At 43.8% G+C, this 16,408-nt stretch overlaps 2 protein-coding genes across 3 annotated transcripts in view; both read left to right on the top strand.

Annotated features, from left to right (window-relative positions):
* Nucleotides 1–5,669, top strand: part of LOC141148526 (uncharacterized) — a 62,172-nt gene extending 56,503 nt beyond the window's left edge. The window contains exon 14 of the mRNA XM_073636067.1: nucleotides 473–5,669. Within this exon, the coding sequence (XP_073492168.1) occupies nucleotides 473–477 (5 nt within the window). The 3' untranslated portion in view covers nucleotides 478–5,669. The remainder of the gene's footprint in view (nucleotides 1–472) is intronic.
* A 5,318-nt stretch (nucleotides 5,670–10,987) lies between these two features.
* Nucleotides 10,988–16,408, top strand: part of LOC141148525 (uncharacterized) — a 61,411-nt gene continuing 55,990 nt past the window's right edge. Inside the window, exon 1 of one of the 2 annotated variants that reach the window (XM_073636066.1) lies at nucleotides 10,988–11,575. In XM_073636066.1, the coding sequence (XP_073492167.1) occupies nucleotides 11,467–11,575 (109 nt within the window). In that variant the 5' untranslated portion in view covers nucleotides 10,988–11,466. The remainder of the gene's footprint in view (nucleotides 11,576–16,408) is intronic. The other variant, XM_073636065.1, reaches the window with a different exon arrangement.

Here is a 16,408-nt window from a genome sequence, read left to right as displayed (position 1 = left end):
TGACATCATTGGTCAATCATGAGGAGATCTGGGAATGGATGTTCCTCAATCAGATCCTGCTCTCAAAGTTACTGCTGTTTACCAAGAACAAAGCTGCAGGAGCCAATCAGGTGTGTGTGAAGCCCCCCTTTACATCAGCGGTCCACCCTTATCTTACAGCATGGCTGTAGTTAGTGTAGCAGCAGGGTGGGATCCTGGAGATGGCAGGTATGGATGGAGGAAGTTCTGTCCTCTTGTGGTTCTATTAACCAACTCCCTTGGATCAAAACAGTGCAGAGGAGGAAACTCGACCCTAGCTGCAGGCCAGATGCAGTCCCATAGTGGGTTGGATTTGGCTTGTGGTTTAGGGTGTTGTATGAACCCTTGTTTGGTATTGGCACAGGGCCTACAGAGCATGTGACCCGTTGGCAAGGGTTTGGAGGAGCATATTATGAAATTATTCATGTGTCATAATTTTTGTTTCTCTTTGCAGGTTAAACCACCTAGTTTGCTGATGGACAGGACCTACGTTAGCAATGGATACTTCTGTAATGGATTTACCCCATATTCAATGTTCCTCAGACAGACATTTTTTGGATCAAGATTGTTCTAGATTGTCTTTCATAAAGATTCTTCTGTCCCATTCATGAGCCATAATCTTTCCAGCTTCAAGCCAATCAGCGTTGTGACATTGTGTCACTATTTGCTTGCAGAAAGCCCAAAAGATTCTCATTGGACTTACCAAGGTGCCATATCTTCCATAGTCATACCCGTTGGATCACAATGGTGGGCAGGTTATTGAAGCCATTGGACCATTTGCTTGCAGCAAGCCCAAAAGATTCCCATCGGACTCACCAAGGTGCCTCATCTCCCAAGCTCATACCTGTTGGACCACAATGGCGGGCAGGTTATTGAAGCCATAGGACCATTTGCTTGCAGCAAGCACAAAAGAGCCTCATTGGATGCACCAAGGTGCCTTATCTTTCATGCTTGTACCTGTTGGACCACAATGATGGGCAGGTCATTGAAGCCATTTGACCAGTAATGAGAAGAAGCCACGAAAGATGTTATTTATGTTACTGTGACTAAGGGCATATTTTATCATCTGCACCTGGTCTTGCCCTCCAATTGGTGATTATAAGGAAAAGTGGGTATGACTGTTAGATGCCAAAAACGATAAATGTTCTATCATCTAAATGGAATATCATAATTCTTTCCAATGTTATGTGGTATAAAACAAATCAAGCCCTCTTCCACAATAAGTGATGGACCCATCCTGGGGGGAATGGGCGAAATATGGATGAACAGAAATGATGTGTCATGGAACCCTTTTCTGGAGCGTCTTTTCTAAGCTTTAAAATGACTTCATATTTTGTTATCACTGTTTAAAAAGGGATTTTTACATTTTCTGCATTTTTTTTTACTCTTTGGATAGAATTCTCATAGGATCTTTACTTTTAGTATTCTTAACAATAACATACCTGTACCACTCCTTCTATATAACCATTGTATACACTATGTTGTTAATAATTCCCTATCTTAGGTAGGACTTGTACAGAGTTCTATAAATTCCTTCCCTTTGACCAATGAGAAGTGCCTGTGGGAGGGTCCTTGAAAACTCCAAGCTGGCATTTCCTGAGCATTAATTTCACATTTTACACGGCAAAACTTCATCAAGTTTTCAGATTTGTGGATGTGATATTATTGTTGAACTCAAAATTAATCACTTAAAGCTGGATTGCCTAAATAGTACCCTAAAGCTGGCATCATCCTTTAAGTTATCATTGTCCTAAATGATCTACTGATTTCTTCATGAGCTTTTGGGGAAAAATATCCTGAAAACAAAAGGTTGAAGTCTGCCTTCATTCTACCCTTTTAATTCTGTGCTGATGAAAATAGACTCTACTGCCTATCTTCAGGGTTTAGTGGAAGGGTACACTTGACAGTCCAATATTAGGTGTCCATGAGGACAACCAAGACTGTGATCTACTGTATATACTCAAGGAGACATTTTTAAAGGCTACTTCCAACATCAGCTGGTATTTCCATTAAGTTGGCCATACACCAATAGGATTTTGTTGGAATGTTCATCAGAGCATTCCATCTTGCCATCATTGAGCCAACGAATTTAGTCGAAAAGCCCTTAAAATTTTGTCCATACCTGCTATGTGAATGGAATCTTAATCGTGGAGTAGAGGTTTTGATAATTTAATGTTACAATTAGTACGATTTTTCTCAAACGTAAACCACATTCCCTATCAGAATTTCGTCTGTTCTATTCCCATCCTTCTCCTTCAAATTGCCTCAACTACAGTCGAAAATGATCATCGATTTGACCAAGCTAAACATTAGAGGATCAAAATAAACATCTAAAAAATTAATAATTTTGAACAAAATTTTTACTGGTGTATGGCCAGCATTAGGGGTGAAGGCCCTGAGGCTGAATCAACCTGTTGTACGCTCCATTGGGGACTCGATTTGGGAGATTTTTGAGTTCCCAGCCACACCCACCTACCGAAGGGGCCTCGTTCTTGCTACTGAGGTTGGCACATGCATACATATTAGGGAATACTGCATTAGGAGTGAGGACCTAGAGTCGATTTATTAGAAAAGTTGATTTGGTTTCCACGTGATTGGATGATTCTTTGTGGAATTTGCGTGAAGAATCTCAACTTCTTTGGTAAATTTGGCACACTGTGACAAAGCAGAAAACCCAATCAGGGAGAAAGAGATGTTGGAAAGCCAGTGGGTGATACTTTCTACCACCATTCACCCATAACGGAGGTGAGTTTTGTGTGAGGCTTTAGAGCAGCATTTCTCAAGTCTTTTAACAGGGAGGGACCCTTGAAATTGCTCACAGTATACTCAGGCCATGTCTACAACTCATGATACAATAGTGTGGTAGTTACTGCGAAGAGTGTTTCTTACCATTGTGGTCACTGGGAAGAATCCCCACCTTACAGACAGCTTAAAAGATCATTGTGGTCAGTGGGAACTTATCCGAGAGGCAGAACTTGCTCATTGCTGAAGGGACACCTAGCAACCTCTGGAGGAACCCTAGAATCCCACGGAACCCCCGGTTGAAGAAGGTTGTTTTGGAGTATTTTTTTCTGACCTGAGATTAAATATGAATGTATTGTTTTATTTATGTTTTGTAAATATTTCTTTGTTGAAGTTATTACTTTGCTGATAAAACCTGAGATATTTTTTTTCTTTTTTTACGGATATGTAAGTCCAGGGTTCAGAAGCAGGACCGGTGTATAGATATCTGAGATACGGTCTGCCTTGTGGCTGGTGAAAGTTACAGCAATCAGCTAAAAGTGCAGCTAATGCGAAGCGCCCGTTCAGACTTGGGGGCCCGTTCACACCTATGCGATGTGCTTCTTTTGTGGCAACATAGTGCTTTATTGATCCCATAGACTTCAATGGGAGTGCATAGAAAAGATAGCACTAAACACGTATTTCAATGATCGCACTAAACATGCAAGGAAATGCAAATGCACAAGTGTGAACTTAGCCTTACTTAATGAACCTAATTTTATTTATACTTAAAACATGTTTAAAACCTCCGTTGGTTAAAAAAAAAAAAAGTAACATTTTAATTTTCACTTTCATGCTGAGTGGATACCATGGAAGTGCATTAAAACCAAAAATCTCTCCTGCGCTCGGGTATCTAGTTCCTCAATGTGTGGTATGACCGAATGCTTCAGTGGTATCTGCCGTCTTGCAGCCCTCTTTAGAATATTGGGTATTCATGGACTACAGAAAAAAAGGAGGGCGCACCGACCTAGTGCATTACCACTGGTAACATTTATTAAAGAAAGTTAAAACAGCAAATGAATACTCACAAACGAGCATGAATGTCAGGCATGGACAATAGCTGAAGGTGAGCAGTAAACGTCAAAAAAACGGGACCGGACATCAGGTGGATGAGGCAATGGCTGACACGTTAAGATCAGTCAGCTTTCCTGGCCTAAAACCAGTTTGGTCAATATTCATATAGGGAGGGAAGGATCTTCAGTAATCTAGTAGGCAGTGGCGTTGCTAGGGGGTGGCTTTTGGGGTTATAGCCCCGAGCCTCTGCAGGGGTCCCCAAGGGGAGGGGAGGCTCTCTGTGGACCCTGATGTAAGTGGGGGGCTCTCTGGGGACCCTGATGCAAGGGGGAGGCTCTCTGGGGACCCTGATTTTAAGGGAGAGGCTCTCTGCTCTGGGGACCCTAATGTAAGGGGGGCTCTCTGGAAACCCTGATGTAAGTGGGGGGCGGCTCTCTGGAGACTCTGATGTAAGGAGGAGGCTCTCTGGGGACCCTGATGTAAGGGGGGGCTCTCTGGGGACCCTGATGTAAGGGGACTCTCTGGGGACCTTGATGTAAGTGGGGGGGCTCTCTGGGGATATATACACACACACGTATATATACATGTGTATGCCCGCCCAAGCCTATGACTATGACTATGACTACTATGATACTATGGGCCCTAGCCCCAGATTTTTTGTAGACCTAGCAACGCCCCTGCTACTAGGTAATATCTTTGTCCATATACACTCCTTTATTCAAATGAATGGGCTGCCATACGCTCAACAGGGTACGCACATACCAGAGTCCCATGATCCCCTTTCTTTAATAAATGTTACCAGTGGTAATGCACTAGGTCGGTGCGCCCTCCTTTCTTTCTTTTTTAGTGCATTAAAGTAAACCACTTGGGCTCTTAAAGGGTAGTTCCATTTTTGCAGTCACATTTGAGAAAACCCCACTATATACAGCTCCCTTTTGTTTTGTTTTTTTGCACAAACTTTATTTGAATCATACAAAAGTACAGCAATGCTATGCACTGCACTACTGTACAATGCCATGCGATCCAGTACACTGCTCTGCGATAAAATGCAGCATGTCTGCATTTTATCGCAGTATGCTGCAGCATAGCTCTTTACTGTGCTGAGGTGTGAATGGGACACACAGAAAACAATTGTTTTCTGTGTGTCCCTCTGGTGACAGGAATTTTTGCAATGCAGTAAAACGCCTGTCACCGCACTATGTGTGAATTCAGCCTTACAGTCTCTTTGTCCCCACAGAGACTCAACTATTCCTCAATAATATACAAGGCAGGAGGGAGGTTTAAAGTTGGACACTGGGGGAAAACAGGAAAAATCCTCTTTTGCAGTGGGACTGCTTCGGTCCTGCAAGGTTTAAATGCTTGTCTAAGGTCTAGGATGCTGGAAAAAATTTTACTTACCTGATCATTCGCTCTTGCAGGCCATGGTGGTTGCAAGTCCTCTGATGTCATGAAATAAAATGCAGAGCCCATAGCCTTGCAATGGATGCGAGGGAGCCAAGGAACCCACTAGTTGGAGTGTAGGGGAGGAGAAATGCTGGGGTATCTGCTATGCCCAGCATCCTGGGCCTGAATGAGCATTTAACGCTTGCAGGGTCGGGAGCAGGCCATTTAAGAGTCCGAGCAGCTTGGGTTACCTACATTATTTATAGATGTGAGAAATCATATCTTTGCAAATCTAACTTTTGGTGCACCCCTCAGATTTTACTTCCTGTTCTGTAAATAACTAAAGGGAAATAATCATTTCCTGTCATCTTTATGCTTCACTTTACATGTTATGTGTGGTTCCAATGTCAATGCCATTGTACATAATTTATATCTATTTTTTGCTGTTTGTAGATTAAAGCTTCTATACAGGATGTTACTGTAAGTGTGCTTTCTGTTCTTATCGTTGCATTAAATCTGACCTCCAGCCTTCCCTTTAGTCTTGCATAGTTTTACCGGCTTCTCTCCTGGACTGACTCTGATTTCACTGCAAACTGTGAGCCTCTGACAATGTGCATTAGAAGCTTCAGCAGGTCAAATGCAGCCCCCATCATTTCCTGGCTAGAGGACATCCAGCAACATCCAGTCCTTTCCTCCCCAGCTCGGGCCGTCCCTGCCCCCCCCCCCCTTTTCATTAGTCGGATTTCAGTTCTTTCAATGATTGGGGATAAGCATCACATATGGGTGTTATCTATGTAAGTACAGCCTACATACCCACTCCTCCTCCTTACCAAGAGGATAAGTGAACATATTACAAATATACATAGTGGCTATAAAAAGCAGTGTCTCAAATAATTTTCGTCTGCTGCACAACAAAGACCCTATACATTTGTCTTTCTATGCCAATGATATGGTAGAAAAACACTGGTGGGGATCAAATTGAAATAGAGAAGTCGAATGTAACGAGACTAAGTGGATCTATGAGCTTCAAACACTAACACCACAAGGTTTCAATATATAGATAAACCTTAATTGTTTTATTATAGATATTTTAAATATTTTTTCATTTCAATATTTTTACTGAGTTTTGACAAAAAATTAAAACATTATGAAATGTCGGCCTGCAGCGCCCACAATAGAGAAGTACAGTTCCCTAAACAAGACTTGAAGGATATTTTGAGTAAATAGACATAGTAATTCAAGACTAAAGATGAAACTGTTATAAGAATTAACCAGTAATCCACTTTGGATTAGGAGAAGTTGATCCCTCCCTGAACCTGGACTTCCAACAAGTCTATATTACTGAAGATCCATCCAGGCGGACACTCCAGGCTCCGCCTACCAGTGGGACCGCCGCCACACCACCCCTATGGATTATTTTAATTATTATTTATTTAATAAATTTTTTTCATTTTTTCTTTCTTTTTAAATCGTTTTTTTATACTTTTTTTATCTAGAGAATTAATTTACAAATAATATACCTGCAGTATTAGGTTCCACTACTAGATTCCACTACTAGATACAGTTTTTTTTATACAGTTTTTATACGTTATGTCTCTTGTTGTATTGCCTCTAACTTGTGTAAGCAAACTGGATATATTTGTAATACAATTGTGTGGCAACACCTATTGTATTCAGCAGTATCAGTCCCAGTGTGATTCTAATTGGGTAACCAAGGGTTAAATCCAGCATCAAATATGATGGCAAACCAGCTTCCTGAAGACAACCAATAGGTTGAAACGCGTTGCAGTGCGGTTGATGAGCCATGAGACAACTTCCGCTAACGTTACTTCCAGGTAGTGCAATGCACACCATTTCCAGCTTCGGTGCGGGTGGCGGGGATCTTTCTCCCACATACAAAAGCTGTTTACACCTGGTACCGGTCATTATAGACACTATTACAAGTGAGTGTAACTCTGCCTTTTGAACTTTTAATAGAAAAAATCTCTAAACGGTTTTACGCTATGAGATCTCTCTGTCATCCTTCCTTTTAAGTGGAGCCTTATACATGCAGAGGAACGTGTGGTATGAGCAAACAGTGACAAGTACACAGGGGAATGCCCCACAAAGTGCTACTGACCTAACTAGAGATAGTTGGTCAACCATATGTGGTGAGTGTCCATCTATGTGGGGCACCAGCAGCACTTTGGAGTGAAGCACTATGTTATGTCTTTAAACAGCACCTGCACTTTATCTTTTGTGATCACACTTTTTGAATTTAAATTGGACTTTTCCTTTTTATCATTCTCATTGATATAGGTCAATATATGCAGCATATATGTTGGTAAACACATGTTTACTGTCAGAGATATGCGTGGTTTACACAGTTTTTTTATGCTTTTTGTGTTTATAATAGCACATAGAAATAGCTGCAGCAGTCACTATTACATCATCTATTTCACATATTGGGTTTATAATCTACGTTCACTTGAGTTCACATATCCAAGGCGCAGAGCTATTTCTTTCTAATGCCCCATACACACGAGCAGAAATTCCGCCAGCAAAGGACCGATGTGAGCTTTTGGTCCGAAAATGCGACCGTGTGTATGCTCCATCGAACTTTTGCAGGAGGAAATCCAGCCAGCAAACGATTGAGAGTATGTTCTCAATTTTTCGGTCGGAAAAAGTTCCGATCGGAAATTCCGATCGTCTGTACCAATTCCGGCGTGCCAGTTTCCTACGCATGCTCGGAAGCATTGAGCTTCATGTTCTCGGCTCGTCGTAGTGTTGTACGTCACCTCGTTCTTGGCGGTCGAAAGTTCAGCGAACTTTTGTGTGAGCGTGTGTATGCAAGCCAAGCTTTCCAAGTTAACCATCCACGATTTTTCAGACGGAAATTCCGCTGGTGTGTACGTGGCATAACACTTCCTGTTCTGGTTTCAATGGTCACCACTGAAAAAAATAGAGAAGGCACATTTGAGGTTATTTTTTTGTTTTAGTTTTTAGAGGAGTGGAGAGGGATTCAAACCACTGTCAGTTTTTTTTTTGCTGTCTGTGCCCTCATTAGGGATATTCACCCTCTCTATTTGTCCTGTGTACTGTTATCATTGGGAATGAAATTGAAAGAAAATCCCAAATTTTGAATTGTCCCCAGAACAGGAATAGAGGAGAAATTTTCCAATGGGGACTCTAGTGGTGACAACCAGGGATTCCCTAACTTTAGAGGGATTTTCTTTCCCTTCTTGTTTGGCAATGGGACAGAAAGTGAAGGGAAATTTCCCCAATGGGAAACAGATGGCAAAAAAAAAAAAAAAAAACTGACAGGGATTTTAACCTTCCCTTACTCTCAGGGCTGTTGTTAGAAACCATAGGGCCCCATACAGCCAATGCTTCAGTTATGATTGAGCACAGTGATTGATCAGTACCGATCACTCATTGTGTCCATTAAAGAAAGGAAGTGGCTGGTAAATGACATATTTAGTAATGATCGGTACCGATCACTCATTGTGTTCATTCAAGAAAGGAAGGGGCTGGTAAATGACATATTTACTGGACCCTTCCCCCACACTCCATCTTGGAGGATTCTATTGTGTGTTTGCAGCTGCTGGCAAGAAGGAGAAGAGGGAAGCCAGCAGCACTGTGGGGGGGGGGTGACACAGGGGGGCTTGGGCAGCAGGGAGAAATGTGTGGTGCACAGGGAGGATGATTGGCGTAGTGGGGGATTGATCGGAGGGGCGGCAATTACTGGAACTGATCCCCTGTATGACTCTCTCTGCAGCAGCTGAAAGCCATCAATAAGGAGAGGAGGAGAAGCCAGTTTTCAGCTGCTGCAGAGAGAGCCACACAGGGGACCGGTTCCAGTAAATGCTCCCCCAGCAAGCCGATCACCCTCCCTGCCCACAACCGATTCACCCTGATGCCTGGGCCCCCCTGCTGGATCGGGCCCCATACAGGAGGATTGGTGGTACCCCTTTATCGACAGCCCTGCTTACTCTATCCACAATGAAAAAAAGTTTTTACTTTAGTTCTACTTTAATCTATAAAACACAAATAAAAAATGATGGTGACTTGGTGTAGTGTCAATAAAGTATCTTATGTAGAAAACAAAAAAAACAAAAAATATATATATATACAGTAGTATATATATCACACTATTACCAATGCTGTTGCTACTGGCAATAGCTATTTTAATGTCGCACCACTGATTGTTACTGTTTATTGAGCCCTGTATGTCTAACATGATCCTTCTGCCTGAGTCACCTCCTTGTCCACTGCTGAGGTGGATGGCATTGAGTTGGGTAGTGAAAATGGGGTTTGCTCTGTAGTTTTACCCAGCAGTAGTTCAGCACGGAGGCTCACTGCATTTACCTACAGATAGCCACTAGAATGTGCACCTATTACAACAAATACTTGCTGCAAGCACCAATAAAGTGACACTAAGGCTTGGCTCACACTGTTGCAACCTGAAAGTCGCGCAACTTATGGTGTGACTTTGCCAGGAGACTTCCTGGCGATTTGCTGGTGACTTGATGCAACTTGCGTATTACTTTGATGCGACTTTGAAGTGACTTTCAGGGCATTCCTGGGTAATCTTCCTGTAATGTCGGATCTAAATCACATCAGTATAGATGAGGATCCGCCTTGGAGGCGATTTCCATTAAAGTCTATGGGCACAAGTCGGAAAGAAGTCACCTTGAAGTAGTACAGAACCTTTTTTACAGTTAAAGCAACTTAAGTAGTGCTAATTAAGACAGCTCTCATTGACTGCCATACAAATTGGGGCCTCACAAGTCGGATCGGAAGTCAACTCCTCCATGGAACGGGGGGGTGGGGGATGGGGGTTGGTGGTTATTTGTATGGTGGTTGCAGCCTGTTGCGGGGGGCGGGGGGTTCTCAGCTCGTGGGTGGCATTCAGGGGGGTTTGCAGCTTGTCAACTGGGGGGCTGTGGTGGTTGTGGCCTGTTATGTGGGGGGGGGGTAATGCAGCTTACCACCTTGGGTGGTGTGTGTGGTTGTTGCAGCCTGTCGCCTTGGGTGGTTAGGGTGGGTGTGTGGTGGCTGCAGCCTGTCACCCTGGGGGGTGGTGCGGCCTGGGTCTTACCAGTGCTATGAGATTGTGTCCCCGGCCCAGCTCTCCTTCGTACCCATCTTCTTGGTGACCACAGAGAGGGAGGGGAATAGTGGTACTAGGAGAGGGGAAGTGGGTGCCCTCTGGTGGTTGGAGGGTGGCAGTGCAGGTTATGCCGGATTGCTCTGCCTGCTGCAAACCCCCACCACGTAGCCCGGCTCCCAGGAGGCCGTGGATCGTAGGTTGGGGACCCCTACAGTAAACAATATCCTTATTTTCCAAAAACAATACATACATATGCACCGATTAATGGCCCATTAAACTATTTTTTCATGAAATAATTTGTTACTGTGTTTTTCTAACGATTTTAATGTGAGCTTTGGAACCTCTCCTTTTTCAAATCAAACTTGAGAATGAACGTAGATGCCTCCTAACAGAAAGTCAGATCACAGCAGGTATTTGCAGCTTTGGAGGAGGCTGAGAGCAATAGAAGGGACTCTTCTAATACATACTTACATTTTTATTTATTTTTTTAACCAGAGTTTAGTGTCACTTTAACTCTCAGGGTACCTACTGAAACAAAGACTGCTATCCCTGGGCTCATGTATTAATTCTAAAAATATTTAAAAAAAACTCAAAATGGACCAAAATCAGCAGCTGCAATAATATGTAACGGCCACAGCTTATGCCTTATTCTATCTTTTCAAGAGTCTCTCTTAGAGCATCGGCTGTTGAAATTAGAGCAGCTCAGAGTGGCCTACGGAGGTGTCAGCATCCTGTCCTGTGTGGTTTTGGTGGCTTCACGTGCAGCGTTGGCCTCACACGCTGATCTGACTCACCTCTGGGGGAGGAGAGCGAGAGAGAGAGAGAATACATCGTACATTTCCTGGTAGCACCTCTACAGGACCAGTGGGCAGCGTACAGAGTGGGGAAGTTGAAGAGGGTTTTAGAAAACCAAGAAAACTTAGCAAAGATCTGAAGGAGAAGTTGAGGAACTCGGAAGTGGACATCCAGTGGAAAAGTTTTGAAGAGCCCAAAAAAGAATTTTGGACATTATTTTTGATACCAAAATTAAAACCTTAAAAAAATCAGAGGCCCAAAAAGTTCTAGGTTAGGTGTCCAGAAGAAGTACAAAACAATCAATATATAGCTGAAGAAGGAGAACAATGTGTTAGAAGACGTGGAGACCTTTGAGACCACGGTCGAAGGAGACGGTGAAGTATATGGCTGTTCTTTTTGACGACCTATTGACTGCTTCTTTTGCCTGGATTGCCGGTCTCCTGGGAATATCCGCAATGGCTTTCTTGCTTGGTTGCGCCAGCTGCCGACAACGTGAGTATACGTGACTCAGTTCATGCAAAGTTAAGTAAATATATATAATGAGCAAATTGAAATTTGGACTTCCATGCTGTTCATATTTATCTCACCCAATAACCAAGCTTCAAGCTTATACAAAAACAACGACAAATGCAAGAGAAGTAAAGCAAAGAATTATGGGAAGCATAGTTGAAAAAAGCTTCAGATATATAGTATCTCACAAAAGTGAGTACACCCCTCACATTTTTGTAAATATTTTCTTCTATCTTTTTATGTGACAACACTGAAGAAATGATACTTTGCTACAATGTAAAGTAGTGAGTGTACAGCTTGTATAACAGTGTAAATTTGCTGTCCCCTCAAAATAACTCAACACAGCCATTAATGTCTAAGCTGCTGGCAACAAAAGTGAGTACACCCTTAAGTGAAAATGTCCAAATTGGGCCCAAAGTGTCAATATTTTGTGTGGCCACCATTATTCTCCAGCACTGCCTTAACCCTCTTGGGCATGGAGTTCTCCAGAGCTTCACAGGTTGCCACTGGAGTCCTCTTCCACTCCTCCATGACAACATCACGGAGCTGGTGGGTGTTAGAGACCTTGTGCTCCTCCACCTTCCATTTGAGGATGCCCCACAGATGCTCAATAGGATTTGGGCCTGGAAACATGCTTGGCCAGTCCATCACCTTTACCCTCAGCTTCGTTAGCAAGGCAGTTGTCACCTTGGAGGTGTATTTGGGGTCGTTATCATGTTGGAATACTGACTTGTGGCCCAGTCTCCGAAGGGAGGGGGGCATGCTCTGCTTCAGTATGTCACAGTACATGTTGGCATTCATGGTTCCCTCAATGAACTGTAGCTCCACAGTGCCGGCAGCACCCATGCAGCCCCAGACCATGACACTCCCACCACCATGCTTGACTGTAGGCAAGACACACTTGTCTTTGTACTCCTCACCTGGTTGCCGCCACACACGCTTGTCACCATCTGAACCAAATAAGTTTATCTTGGTCTCATCAGACCACAGGACATGGTTCTAGTAATCCATGTCCTTAGTCTGCTTGTCTTCAGAAAACTGTTTGCAGGCTTTCTTGTGCATCATCTTTAGAAGAGGCTTCCTTCTGGGACAACAGCCATGCAAACCAATTTGATGCAGTGTGCGGTGTATGGTCTGAGTACTGACAGGCTGACCCCCCCTCCCCCCTTCAACCTCTGCAGCAATGCTGGTAGCACTCATACGTCTATTTCCCAAAGACAACCTCTGGATATGACGCTGAGCACGTGCACTCAACTTCTTTGGTTGTTTGGTTGACCATGGCAAGGCCTGTTCTGAGTGGAACCTGTCCTGTTAAACCGCTGTATGGTCTTGGCCACCGTGCTGCAGCTCAGTTTCAGGGTCTTGGCAATCTTCTTATAGCCTAGGCCATCTTTATGTAGAGCAACAATTCTTTTTTTCAGATCCTTAGAGAGTTCTTTGCCATGAGGTACCATGTTGAACTTCCAGTGACCAGTATGAGAAAGTGAGAGCGATAACACCAAATTTAACACACCTGCTCCCCATTCACATCTGAGACCTTGTAACACTAACGAGTCACATGACACCGGGGAGGGAAAATGGCTAAATGGGCCCAATTTGGACATTTTCACTTAGGGGTGTACTCACTTTTGTTGCCAGCGGTTTAGACATTAATGGCTGTGTGTTGAGTTATTTTCAGGGGACAGCAAATTTGTGAGGGGTGTACTCACTTTTGTGAGATACTGTAAATGCCATTCAACGTTCTTTGATGCTTTTGGTAGTTTTGGATTGAACAAACCCAAAGATTCGGATGCAGTTGGCCAACACAAATACTGCATCCAACCCTAAACTTTTCTGCACCTTTATGTAGTTGTGGACTGAATGACCTGGTGGCATCCTATTGCATCTACTAGGCTGGACTGAATGTTTTCTGAACTCACTTGCCCAACATATTGCTGTTGATTAGTGTAAATTATGGCTCATTAAGAGGTACACTATATTACCAAAAGTATTGGGACGCCTGCCTTTACACACACATGAACTTTGATGGCATCCCAGTCTTAGCCCATAGGGTTCAATATTGAGTTGGCCCACCCTTTGCAGCTATAACAGCTTCAACTCTTCTGGGAAGGCTGTCCACAATGTTTAGGAGTGTGTCTATGGGAATGTCTGACCATTTTTTTCAGAAGCGCATTTGTGAGGTCAGGCACTGATGTTGGATGAGAAGGCCTGACTTGCAGACTCCGCTCTAATTCATCCTAAAGGTGTTCTGTCGGGTTGAGGTCAGGACTCTGTGCAGGCCAGTCAAGTTCCTCCACCCCAAACTCGCTCATCCATGTCTTTATGGACCTTGCTTTGTGCACTGGTCTAAATCATTTGGTGGAGGGGGGATTATGGTGTGGGGTTGTTTTTCAGGGGTTGGGCTTGGCCCCTTAGTTCCAGTGAAGGGAACTCTTAAGGCATCAGCATACCAAGACATTCTGGACAATTTCATGCTCCCAACTTTGTGGGAACAGTTTGGGGACGGCCCCTTCTTGTTCCAACATGACTGCACACCAGTGCACAAAGCAAGGTTCATAAAGATATGGATGAGCAAGTTTGGGGTGGAGGAACTTGAGTCCTAACCTCAACCCAATAGAACACCTTTGAGATGAATTAAAGCGGAGATTGCGAGTAGGGTTGCCACATGTTCAGGAATGACCCGGACAGTCCGGATTTTGACACTTGTGCCCGTTTTTTTCCCTCCTGATACCCAGATACAGTTAGTCCCAATCCGTCAGGCAGAGCTGGGGGAGGAGCCGAAGGGTCACCTGACCGCCCAGGGCGCAGTGTTGAAGGGGGGGGGGCACAGTGGCCGCTTCAGTTCCTCCTGCATCTTAGTGACATGATCAAAACTGTCGGCTGCTGTCCCCGCCCACCACCAGCAAGGCTTTAGTATGCTTAGATCTGCTGGTGTTGATTCCTGCATCTTCTGTTTTCTTTCCTCCCCTCCTGTCAGCCCGCCCACCATTTGCTTTGCTTTAGAATTCTTAGCTCTGTCCAGTTTGAGTCCCGGCATTTTTGGCCTCTTTTGTCCCCGCCCACTGGCACCGCCCACCTCCTATCAGACCTGTAGAACATAGTCTATGGAAGTGCTACAGGTGGTGGGTGGGGATAGAAGCCGGTGTGGTAAAAAATTCCTCGACCCACGCAGATTCTTGACCGCATCACTTCCGGTGCGGCTACGTCACAAAACAGATGATCGTGGGGCTCCACTGCGCATGCGCGGTTTCACCGCGCATGCGCAGACGCTCCTTTCAGTCGAGGAAAATTATAGACTCGAGCGGGCGGGAGGAGGCGGTGCAAGGTCATCGGCAGCACTGCCTCCAGCCATTTTGCAACATAGCACTGTCTAACTCTATATCAATGTGAGCAAGGTCGAGAGAAATTATAGAGCTGCCCCGCTCCCGCCCCATAGCCAAGATGCAGAAAATGTCGGGACTGCATCCCCCACAGAGCTAAGAATTCTAAAGCAATGCATGTGGTGGGCGGGCTGACAGACTGGGACAGAAGCAGACAGATAATGCAGAGACTGAACCCAAGAACACAGAAGAATTACAGGTACAATCAGGGGCGGACTGACAACTCATGGGGCCCCCGGACAATAGGAGATTATGGGGCCCCCCGGCAATAGGAGAAGATTATGGGGCCCCCAGGCAATGGGAGATTATGGGGCCCCCAGGCAATAGGAGATTATGGGGCCCCCAGCAAATAGATTATGGGGCCACACAGTATACACACACACATACAGTATACACACACAGACACACAATATACACACACAGTATACACATACACACACTGAATAGGTACTGGAGAGGCGGGGCAGCTATAATCTTGGGATTTTAAAAAAAAACACAGATTTTTACATACTGTCTCTGGTATTATTGAGGCTGGCAACCCTGATTGGGCCCCTTAATGGCATGGGGGCCCTCGGGCAGTGCCCGAGTGCCCGAATGGTCAGTCCGTCCCTGGGTACAATGCAACTAGACATGTGCACACTGAAATATTTCGTTTCGGAATTTCGTTTTCGTCTGAAAAATACATTTATTTAGTTACTCCAGAAATTCGTTTTTATTTATTTTGTTTCGTTAAAAAATGCATTTGTCCGAAAATACAAAATAATTAAGGTCGAATCTGTCATTGAAGGCTTATGGTGTCTTTTGAATGTTCTAAGAAGAAGAAGGAGAAGAAGGAGCATTTGCCCATAAATGTCCGCTCGCAGCGGCTGCTTCGTCGATTTTTCATGTCGAATCTTTTCTCTCTATGTCGAATAATCTTGGACTAATAGAGTTAGGTTAGGCACATTCAACCTTTTTTTGCTATTGTCTCTATAATATTGAATCTTTTATTTCTATGTAGAATAATCTTGGACTTATAGAGTTAGGTTAGGCACATTTGACCACAGGTTCGATGGACACAGATCGCTATTGTCAGCGTCATGTCGAATCTCCTATCTATATTGAACTGTTGTTGCAACGAAAACGAAAATAAAGCATTTGTTTATGTCGGATCTTTCGGTTTTCGGATTCTGCGCGTTCGTTATCGTTGAATAAAACGATAACGAAATTACCCGAAATTCGGACGAAAATGCATTCGGACGGAAATTAATGCACATGTCTAAATACAACTATGGAAAAAATTAGGGAAAGAAACTGCGCTATAAAATGTTTACATGTGAAAAAATAATAATAGTGAAAAAAACAGCAATTCCAACAATAAACATCAATTGTAAAAGTAAACCATGGAGAAAAAAAGGAATCGCGCTAAATAAGTGTGCAATATTGCATACATAAA

This window comes from Aquarana catesbeiana, linkage group LG06 (genome assembly GCF_042186555.1).
Source record: "Aquarana catesbeiana isolate 2022-GZ linkage group LG06, ASM4218655v1, whole genome shotgun sequence".
Taxonomy (NCBI): domain Eukaryota; kingdom Metazoa; phylum Chordata; class Amphibia; order Anura; family Ranidae; genus Aquarana; species Aquarana catesbeiana.
This window is presented reverse-complemented; position numbering and strand designations above follow the sequence as displayed.